This window comes from Oncorhynchus keta, chromosome 3 (assembly GCF_023373465.1).
Source record: "Oncorhynchus keta strain PuntledgeMale-10-30-2019 chromosome 3, Oket_V2, whole genome shotgun sequence".
Taxonomy (NCBI): Eukaryota; Metazoa; Chordata; class Actinopteri; order Salmoniformes; family Salmonidae; genus Oncorhynchus; species Oncorhynchus keta.
In genome coordinates, this window is record NC_068423.1 from 25,629,675 (window position 1) to 25,641,256 (window position 11,582).

The window sequence follows — 11,582 nt, forward strand, 5'->3', positions numbered from 1 at the left end:
GGATGCCAGGGTCTTTAGTGACGCCTCTAGCACTGAGATGTAGTGCCTTAGACCCCTGCGCCAGATGGATAACGGATGCCAGGGTCTTTAGTGACGCCTCTAGCACCTCTTAGACCCCTGTGCCAGATGGATAACGGATGCCAGGGTCTTCAGTGACGCCTCTAGCACTGAGATGTAGTGCCTTAGACCCCTGCGCCAGATGGATAACGGATGCCAGGGTCTTTAGTGACGCCTCTAGCACCTCTTAAGACCGCTGTGATACTTCTTTGAACAGCGTAGAATCAACACTTCAGTGGAAAAGAGACGCAGAACTCTACTAAACAAATGTCCCTGGACCAAAGACGACGAGAAGAGCAAAGATGTGGAAAGATCCCTCATTCCTGGGGAACCAGCGTACAGTACGTCCGTCCTTACTTCCTGAGCTTGATTATAGGGACAAACTGATTTTGTTGCAGAATGTAATAAATGAAGACTGAGGTAGTGTCTAAAATGGTACCCTGTTTCCCCATAGGGCTCCGATCAAAAAGTTACACACACACATTTAGAACACAGACGGATAAAGATGCCCCAGAGGACCCTACAGAAGGAGGATGCTATGTAAGGTGTTACCAGAACGAACAGTACCCGTGCCTCAATAAAATACTTTATAGTTGAAACAAGAGAGATCCAATACAGACACAGGACAGTGTTTACCAACCGGAATACTTTCTAAACACGGGCGACATGTCGGATCTACAATTGACATGATCACGAGTGTTGGAGACGGTTTCCAGAGTGGCATTCTTTAATCACAGTAGGGCCCTACAGACGGATGATGCTATGGAGGGTGTTACCAGAATGAACAATGAACAGCATCAATAAAGACTTTATAGTTGAAACAAGATGGATCCAAAACCATAATCACAGGAAGCAAAAAATTAAAAAAACGTTTTGATGTCTAAGTTAAACAGATGCATGTAAAAAGTATCGTTCTCGTCTAAGATAATAGGGCTGGTAGAACATCTAGATCATCCAGACATTTTGTTGGATGTTATGACAATGACTTCTTTAAAAATAGTTTGAAGAGTGAAAATAAACTAAAACAATTTGATGAACTTCTATTTCTGCACAAAAAAAAGTGTGTGTGTGTGTGTCTGCGCGCATTACAAAAACACCAGTGGCTCATGAGTCACGTGTCCATGGTAACAAGTGATAAGGCGCTGCTTGTACCTATCAGGTACTTTCAGACAGGTGCACATAGAAAAAGGGGGCAGAGGAAACGTGGAAGAGGCCAGCGAGGAACCAGCCCCTGGTGTTGCTCCACCTCCTCTCAGCTGAGTTTGGGTCCTTTTGACTGATGGCCATCAAAGCTTTTCTGCTGGCCGCGACCTGGCGTGCGTTGGCCGCGACCTGGCGTGCGTTGGCCGCGACCTGGCGTGCGTTGGCCGCGACCTGGCGGGTGCTGGCCGCGACCTGGCGTGCGTTGGCCACGACCTGGCGTGCGTTGGCCACGATCTGGCCTGTGCTGGCCGCGACCTGGTGTGTGCTGGGGGGCACGTCCCGGCGTGTCCTGAGGGTCACAACCCGGCGTGTCCTGAGGGTCACAACCCGGCGTGTCCTTTGACCTCCCTTCCTCTAGGTTCCACAATGCGTTCCTGAGGAAGCGAGACGCCGCTGCTTTGTCCAGACGGGCTGCTTTCCTCCTGTCAGTGATCTCCTTCACACGGTTCATATACGTCCTGATCCTCTCCTAGTCAGGTGACAAGAAAATAAAGGATTTAGAAATTAAAAAATATATTATTATGTCACCCATCTACAGTAGGCACCGAGTGGAAAAAATATTAGGAGCACCTTCCTAATATTGAGTTACACCCCTTTTGCCCTCAATAGGTCAGGACATGGACTCCACAAGGTGTCGAAAGCGTTCCACAGGGATGCTGACCCATGTTGACTCCTGTGCTTCCCACTATTATGTCAAGTTGGCTGAATGTCCTTTGTGTGGTGGATCATTCTTGATACACACGGAAACTGTTGAGCGTGAAAAACCAGCAGCGTTGCAGTTCTTGACACAAACCGGTGCGCCCGGCACCTACTACCACACCCCCGTTCAAAGGCACTGCAATCTTTTGCCTTGTCCATTCACCCTCAATGGGACACATACACAACCCACGTCTCAATTGTCTCAAGGCTGAAAAATCCTTCTTTGACCCATCTCCTCCCCTTCATCTACAGTGATTGAAGTGGATTCAACAAGTGTCATCAATAAGGGATTATAGCTGACCCCTGGATTCACCTGACCAACGTTACATGCAAACAATATGATTATTGTGGGTAGTCAGCTTAATATAATAGCTTGTTTAAAATGTTTACATTTTTTTTTATTTTTTTTTTTACCTTTATACCTTTAGGGGCAGAACGACAGATTTGTACCTTGTCAGCTCGGGGGTTTGAACTCGCAACCTTCCGGTTACTAGTCCAACGCTCTAACCACTAGGCTACGCTGCTATGCAAGAAGAACAATTTCCTTAACAATCATGTTTACATGGACATTTGATTAATGCCGAAAAACGTGTTTAAATCGGTGTATGCTTACTTCCATTATAACCATACATACAGTGTACAAAACATTAGGAACGCCTGCTGTTTCCATGACAGATAAGCAGAGTAAGGTGTTTACATGGCTAATGTTACGCCATACTCGGCCTTCTGCCATAATTTAATATTGAATTATTAGTGCGTATGTAAACATGCTCTGTCGTGGAAAGAGCAGGTGGTCCTAATGTTTTGTACACTGTGTATGTGGGGTTTTGAATGCAGGTTATGCAAGTTGACAATTGACTGAACAAAATAGGATTGGGAGGAGTGGAATTCTCTTCAGGGTAAAAATGTAATATCTTACCAACTCCTGTTTGATTGCATGTTCTTTTGGGTTTATTCCTTGTGTGACCAAGTACACTGTAAACAAGAATGACACTGTAATTTAACATGGCGAGTGTTGTGGTGACAAATCATTTCAACATCTTTACACCCCCCAAAACGTGCAGACTGGATATAATTTTATAATATTAACTTGGATCTGCAGGAAAACGAAGCGTACTTACTCCAGAAAAGAGAGTTGAGGCTATATGCAGACATTAGGTCCAGCTTGGCTTGTTCCAGAGGATCCAGCTATTAAGAAAACAAGAGACACATTGAGAGGGTTTGTTTTAGCCCAGTTCACATTGAGATTCGTTTTGGGCTGCACCCCGGGCATGAGCTGGGAGCTCCACTCAAGCCACTTATTGGCTCAAAACCGAACAGCCTATTGTCAAGAATAAACAACATATTAACAATTTTACTGAGTTACAGTTCATATAAGGAAATCAGTCAGTCGAAATGAATTCCTTAGGCCCTAATCTATGGATTTCACATAACTGGGCAGAGGTGGAACCATGGTATAGGCCCACCCACTTGGGAGCCAGGCACAGGCAATCAGAGTTTTTCCACACAAAAGGGCTTTAATTACAGACAGAAATACTCCTTGGTTTCATCAGATGTCCAGGTGGCTGGTCTCAGACGATCCCGCAGGTGAAGAAGCCGGATGTGGTGGTCCTGGGCTGGCATGGTTACACGTGGTCTGCGGTTGTGAGGCAGGTTGAACGCCAAATTCTATAAAACGACGTTGGAGGCGGCGTATGGTTGAGAAATTAACATTAAATTCTCTGGCAACAGCTCTGGTGGATATTCCTGCAGTCAGCATGCCAACTGCACGCTCCCTCAACTTGAGACTTCTGTGGCATTGTGTTGTGTGACAAAACTGCACATTTTAGTGTGGCTTTTTATTGTCCCCAGCACAAGGTGGACCTGTGTAATGATGCCATTTAATCAATTTCTTGATATGCCACACCTGTCAGGTGGATAGATTATCTTGGCAAAGGTGAAATGCTGACTAATAGGGATGTAAACAAATTTGTGCACAAAATTTGAGAGAAATAAGCTTTTTGTGCACATGGAACATTTAATTTCAGCTCATGAAACATGGGACCAACACTTTACATGTTGCGTTGATATCTTTGTTCGGTATAGTTTGAGAATTCAAACAAATATATTTGATAGAAAATACATGTTGTAGCCTGTTTCTGAAGCATGCCTTACGCTGCCTGCCTTGTTGACAATATGACCCGGAGCTGTAGATTTGAGCAGGGCGCTATGTGCACCCCAGTTCAGTAGTGTAATTAAACCTCTTAATTGGTGAGGGTTTAACAGCAGAGGTCTAAATATTGCTGTTCTGTTCGTTTGAATACGTGACCTACTCAGAGGGACATTCCCAATAATCAGGGGTGTATTCATTACGCCGATACTGTTGCAAAACTTTTTGCGACAGAAACCGTTAAACTACAAACGGAAAATGTGTTGCATCGAAAACTAGAGTTTCTATTGGACAAATTCAGCTAGGTCTCTCCTCGTTTCGTTTGTGCTCCGTTTGGTTCTTAAGCGGTAATCAGCTGAATACACCGCAGGACTTCAGAGGAACTCAATACCAAGTCCTTCTACCCGGTCAGTCTGAAAACATACTTTTTTCACCAGCTCATTTCTTGGCATGGATAGGATGGTCTGCACCATGTTGTTGACAGCACCGACTGATGACTCAAACCCTGTGAGCTGCTCCTCAATCTCAGTAGGGTAGTCTTCCACAGGGATGTCCTCTGCCATGTTGTCTGGGGAGATTGAGAAAGACAAATTAACATTAGCTAGACAGACAGTACATTTTATTCACTTAGCAGACGCTCTTATCCAGAGGGACTTAAAGTATTGAGTGTACTGTAGACACTAGACAAGGTCGCTCGCTAGCTACTAATGATACCATGAGTCGTTCCACCTCAACAAGAAGAAGAGGCTCGACATTCACCATCGCAGATTGTTCTGAAATCATTTTGGTTGTTAGAAACAAAATATTAGCATTCCTGCAACATTATTTTGTTTAAATATAATTTGATTGCATCCAAATTGATAGGATTCATGTAACAATATATATTAGTAATTTATTTATGTTTTCAAAAAACATTGGAGACGAACATACTTTACACGTTAACAATCTAAACCAAATCGTCTGTTTTGTTGCTAAACTACCAACCCATCTACACCACCTGCTTTGATGTAGCCAAGATTAATAGGAAGAGGCGAAGCAATATCATTGATAATGTGGCTGAAATAGCCATGCATATTGCTAGCTAGCTAGCTAGCGTTTAAGCAAGCTACGGCTCAGCGAAAACACTTTATTCCTGTCAATGACACATCCCCTCGCAACACTCCGTTAACTACTCATTGTTGAATAGTTTGTCTAATATATTATCTATTACATTATCTGGTTAATGTAATAATGAGAAGCTAGCTAGCTACCTGTTTCTCCACACGTTGTTGTCCAACCGGAAATACGTAAGCGGCAACATTCTCTTCTTCTATGTTTTGTGTTTCGCCTATCGACACGACACCGATGCTCAATGGCGCCCTCTACTGTGTTGGATTGCAGAAAACAAAATGTACATTCAATCGCTAAAAGTGCATATTGTGAGGGGCTATCCTGGCTATTTTAAAATTAAAGTTAGTAGAATGTGATTCATTTAGTTGGCAATGGCATAATAAACAGGACCGTTTTAACATCATTTGAGTGCTAGCAAAGCGCTGCACAGAGAGCAAAATTATGGTTTCCAACGAATACAGTGAGCGTCAGAGGAAACGCTGTAAAATATTACACACTGTGGACATAAGCCATAATTGTTTTTCATGCTCTTGCAAATCGATGCATTTTTATTTTTCAGCTGTGTGGTGATAGCTCAAATTCCATCAAACTAAATTAAGGTTTGAATGGGGTTGCGATTGAGGTGGTAGCCGATTATGACACCTCCATGAAATATTGCACGGTCAACTACAACCTACATTTCCCCCAAACATCTATGATTACCTACTCAAATGAGAGGAGGATAGCCATAACCTTAAGAAATTAAAGTACTATTCTAAAGACTTATTCTATGACATGTAATGTGCTGGGTTTTTTTTGTACCTCATTTGAGGCACAGTTTCATTCTACTGTAACTCCAGTGACTATAATGCCGAAGGTTCCTGATAAAAACATGAATGTTTCAGTGAATGGAGAAAGTGATTCCCAACATTCCCAACATTGAGTTGGTTGGTGAAACTGTTGTCAGTATCAAGGTTTTATCAGCAGATGGCAGCAATTCTCAGGTAAGATGATTTCACAGACTGCTACAGTATCGGCAAAATGTGTATGGAAACCTTTGGTAAATCTTTGTACTTTAGATAATGATATAAACTATTGAAGGAGGCCTAATGGATTAGAGTGTCTCTTTTCAAACCTCATCCAGATGTAATATGTGCTGGTCACACGAGCAGAATCCCATGGCTGTGGCTTTTAGGGATCTGAAAGAGCAGATCTAGTATGAATGTCCTGTCACTCTGACCGCCCTCTACAGAGTTACTATAACACAGGAGTATTCTAATCCTGCCCTGGAGTTTCCCCAACCCACAGTCAACGGACAGAACAGCCGAGGCCCATTGCAATTTAGAATTTTCTTCAGATGGATAATGGATAATGGCATCCACTGCTTCTCAGTGCTAGAGATGTCGCTACAGACCCTGGTTCGATTACAGGCTGTATCACAACCGGCCGTGATTGGGAGTCCCATAGGGTGGTGCATAATTGGCCCAGCGACGTCCGGGTTAGGGTTTGGCCGGGGTTGGCTGTCAACTGACTAGCCTAGTTAAATAAAAAATTAATAATGGCATTTTATTTGATTATTTAATAAATACATTGATTTGAAGAAATTTTATTCTTCAGCCTGCAAGCAAGAGCTTTCATCAAGCTCGCTAATACAGCTGTTAGCTAGCCAGGGTCTTTAGCTTGCCACCACAACATGCAGTGTGACTGACCAAGGTAAGTGTGACTGACCAAGGTGTTTTAGATATTAAAGCTCTGAGTTAATGTAATGTAGCTATGTGTTAAATATAATTGAATTGCTAGCAAGTTAATGTTAAATGTTGCTTGCTAGCTAGCTAGCAAGATATTCTTCAAAGTAGCCACCCTTTGCATTGATGACAGCTTTGCACACTCGGCATTTTCTCAACCAGATTAATGAGGTTGTTAAAAGTTAATTTGTGGAATTTCTATCCTTCTTAATGCATTTGAGCCAATCAGTTGTGTTGTGACAAGGTAGGGTTGGTATACAGAAGATAGCCCTACTTGTCAAAATACCAAGTATATATTAAAAAATAAACCAGGAAGTTCCTGTGACTCGCTCAATATGGAAGTGGTCAGATGACGTGAATGCTACGCTACAGGAATGTTTTGCTAGCATAGACTGGAATATGTTCCGGACTCATCCAATGGCATTGAGGACTATACCACCTCAGTCATCGGCTTCATCAATAAGTGCATCGATGACGTCGTCCTCACAGTGACCGTACGTACATATCCCAACCAGAAGTCATGGATTACATCTGCAATAAAGGCTAGAGCTGCCGCTTTCAAGGAGCGGGACACTTTTAAGAAATCCTGCTACGCCCTCAGACGAACCATCAAACAGGCAAAGTGTCAATACAGGATTAAGATTGAATCCTACTTCCCCTGGCTCTGACGCTCGTTGGATGTGGCAGGGCTTAAAAACTATTACAGACTACAAAGACAAACCCAGCCGCGAGCTGCCCAGTGACTCGAGCCTACCAGACGAGCTAAATGCCTTTAATGCTCGCTTCGAGGCAAGCAACACTGAAGCATGCATGAGAATACCAGCTGTTCCGGATGACTGTGTGATAACGCTCTTGGTAGCTGATTTTTTATTTTTTTATTTCACCTTTATTTAACCAGGTAGGCCAGTTAAGAACAAGTTCTCATTTACAACTGACCTGGCCAAGATAAAGCAAAGCAGTGTGACAAAAACAACAGCACAGAGATACACATGGGATAAACAAACATACAGTCAATAACACAATAGAAAAATCTATATGAAGTGTGTGCAAATGTAGAAAGGCAATAAATAGGCCATAGTGGCGAAATAATTACAATTTAGCATTAACACTGGAGTGATAGATGTGCAGATGATGATGTGCAAGTAGAGATACTGGGGTGCAAAAGAGCAAAAAAATAATGTGGGGATGAGGTAGTTGGGTGGGTTATTTACAGACTGACTGTGTACAGGTGCAGTAATCAGTAAGCTGCTCTGACAGCTGATGCTTATAGTTAGTGAGGGAGATGTAAGTCTCAAGCTTCAGTGACTTTTGCAATTCGTTCCAGTCATTGGCAGCAGAGAACTGGAAGGAAAGGCGGCCAAAGGAGGTGTTGGCTTTGGGGATGACCAGAGAAATATACCTGCTAGAGTGCGTGCTACGGGTGGGTGTTGCTATGGTGACCAGTGAGCTGAGATAAGCCGGGCTTTACCTAGCAAAGACTTATAGATGACCTGGAGCCAGTGGGTTTGGAAATGGATATGTAGCGAGGGCCAGCCAACGAGAGCGTACAGGTCGCAGTGGTGGATAGTATGTGAGCAAGACTTTTAAACAGGTCAACATTCACAAAGCCGCGGGGCCAGACGGATTACCAGGACATGTACTCAAAGCATGCGCTGACCAACTGGTAAGTGTCTCCACTGACATTTTCAACCTCTCCCTGACCGAGTCTGTAATACCTAGATGTTTCAAGCAGACCACTATAGTCCCAGTGCCCAAGGAAGCGAAGGTAACCTACAGTGGTAGGCCTGATTACCGCCCTGTAGCACTCACGTCGGTAGCTTGATGTGCTTTGAAAGACCGGTCATGGCTCATATGTACAGCATCATCCTGGATACCCTAGACCAGAGCTACCCAACCCTCTTCCTGGAGATCTACCGTCCTGTGGGTTTTCAGTCCAACCCTAATTTAACACACCTGATTATTCTTATTAGCTGCTCAACAGGACCTTAACTAGCTGAATCAGACATGCTAAATTAGGGTTGGACTGAAAACCTACAGGACAGTAGATCTCCAGGAAGAGGGTTGGGCAGCCCTGCCCTAGACCCACTCCAATTCGCATACCGCCCCAACAGATCCACAGATGATGCCATCTTAATCGCACTCCACACTGCCCTTCTCCACCTGAACAAAAGGAACACTTATGTGAGAATGCTGTTCATTGACTTCAGCTCAGCGTTCAACACTATAGTGCCCACAAAGCTCATCACTAAGCTAAGGACTCTGGGACTAAACACCTCCCTCTGCAACTGGGTCCTGGACTTCCTGATGGGCCGCCCCCAGGAGGTACGGGTAGGCAACAACACGTCTGCCACGCTGATTCTCAACACTGGGGCCCCTCGGGTGCGTGTTCAGTTCCCTCCTGTACTCCTCTTTCACCTACGACTGCGTGGCCAAACACGACTCCAACACCATCATTAAGTTTGCTGATGACACAACAGTGGAAGGCCTGAACAATGAGACAGCCTATAGGGAGGAGGTCAGAGACCTGGCAGTGTGGTGCCAGGACAACAACCTCTCCCTCAATGTGAACTAAACAAAGGAACTAATCGTGAACTACAGGAAAAAGCGGGCCGAACAGGCCCCAATTATCATCAACAGGGCTGTAGTGGAGCAGGTCGAGAGTTCCTTGGCGTCCACATCACCAACAAACTATCATGGTCCAAACACACCACCAAGACAGTCGTGAAGAGGGCAGGACAACACCTTTTCCTCCTCAGGTGACTGAAAAGATTTGGCATGGGTCCCCAGATATTCAAAAAGTTTTACAGCTGCACCATCGAGAGCATCCTGGCTGGTATGGCAACTGCTTGGGCATCTAACCGTAAGGCGCTAGAGAAGGTAGTGCATACAGCACGGCAAGCGGTACCCGAGCGTCAAGTCTAGGACCAAAAGGCTCCTTAACGGCTTCTACCCCCTTTACAACCCCTACCTACATGTACAATTACCTTGACTAACTGTACCCCCACACATCGACTCGATACCCCCAGTATATAGCCTCGTTATTGTAACTTTTACTTTAGTTTATTTGGTAAATATTTTCTTTATCTAGAGGCGAAAGAAACACACCTATTTAGGCGAGGGGCTGGCTAGCGGAGTAGAACACTTGAAAAACGTACATCTTTCTTAAACTGCATTGTTGGTTAAGGGCTTGTAAGTAAGCATTTCACGGTAAGGTCTAAACCTGTTGTATTCGGTGCATGTGATTTGAAAGGAGGACTCAGAGTTACCTCTGCTGCAGAGGATAAGTTCATTAGTGTTAACTGCACCTCAGATTGCAGCCCAAATAACTGCTTCACAGAGTTCAATAACAGACACATCTCAACATCAACTGTTCAGAGGGGACTGTGTGAATCAGGCCTTCATGGTCAAATTGCTGCAAAGAAACCACTACCAGGTGAAGATGGTCAGTTTCCTCTGGATGGTCTGCAGAAGGCTGCCATCCACTATACCTCAGCCATCAAGCTCAAGCCCAAATACACAGGACTTCACTTCCTCCTGGAGTTGGCCCTGGAGAAGCAACACTATTCAGCAGAGAAGTATGGATGGAGGAGCTAGAACAGCAGGAGCACATCTCCTGATTCTGTAGCGTGAGGCAGGTTGATGTACCAAGCACACCCCCTGGATAGGATGCTAATCTACCGCAGGTCCTGCGATAGGAAGGTACATCATTGTAGACATAAGCAATCCAAAGCAGTTTTGAACGATTCCCTTTATTCCAGAACATAATTTGAATATTTATATGAATCAGTGCATTTCTTCTTACATTTGAGTCATTTAGCAGACGCTCTTATCCAGAGCAATTAGGGTTAAGTACCTTGCTGAAGGGCATAACAACTGACTTTTCACCTAGTCGGTTCGGGGATTTGAACCGGCAATCCTTTTAGTTACAAGCCCAAAACTCTTAACCCGCTAGGCTACCCGACATCCTTCTTCCTCTTCCAGTCTGACGGCGACAGTGAGGACCTGAGCAGTGGCAAGTCCACGCCACGTCATCCTGGCACGCCTACCATAGAGAACCAGCTACAGGTCCGGGACACAGAGTACCACTAGCTGAAAGAGCAGGGCCAGTTGGGCAAGGCAGACTTCATCCAGACCCTGTTCATCTTCCTCTCCAAGAATGCAGACAAGATCAGAGACACCATACATACAAAGACAAACTCAGCCAAAAAAGAAACATCCCTTTTTCAGGATTCTGTTTTTCAAAGATAATTCGTAAAAATCCAGATAACTTCACAAGTATTCATTGTAAAGGGTTTCAACACTGTTTCCCATGCTTGTTCAATAAACCATAAACAATTCATGAACATGCACCTGTGGAACTGTCGTGGAACGGTCGTTAAGACAGTAACAGCTTACAGATGGTAGGCAATTAAGGTCACAGTTATGAAAAATTCGGACACTAAAAGTCAAATTTCAAGTCAAATGTATTTATATAGCCCTTCGTACATCAGCTGATATCTCAAAGTGCTGTACAGAAAAAAAGAGGCCTTTCTACTGACTCTGAAAAACATCAAAAGAAAGATGCCCAGTGTCCCTGCTCATCGGCGTGAATGTGCTTTAGGCAGGCTGCAAGGAGGCATGAGGACTGCAGATGTGGCCAG

At 44.2% G+C, this 11,582-nt stretch overlaps 1 protein-coding gene across 2 annotated transcripts; it reads right to left on the minus strand.

The window, feature by feature from the left end:
• Positions 1-630: 630 nt before the first annotated feature.
• c1d (C1D nuclear receptor corepressor) lies at positions 631-5,462 on the minus strand. 2 transcript variants are annotated; one of them, XM_052494053.1, is made up of 6 exons: positions 5,359-5,462; positions 4,534-4,676; positions 3,081-3,147; positions 2,879-2,934; positions 1,474-1,729; positions 631-1,368 (listed from the first exon to the last, which is right to left on the minus strand). In XM_052494053.1, exons 2-6 carry the CDS (start codon positions 4,669-4,671, stop codon positions 1,310-1,312), a joined length of 576 nt encoding a protein of 191 aa, XP_052350013.1. In that variant the 5' UTR covers positions 4,672-4,676; positions 5,359-5,462; the 3' UTR covers positions 631-1,309. The 2 variants fall into 2 exon arrangements, with proteins under 2 accessions (XP_052350013.1, XP_035609118.1); XM_035753225.2 differs by having other exon boundaries at positions 631-1,729.
• Positions 5,463-11,582: the final 6,120 nt, after the last annotated feature.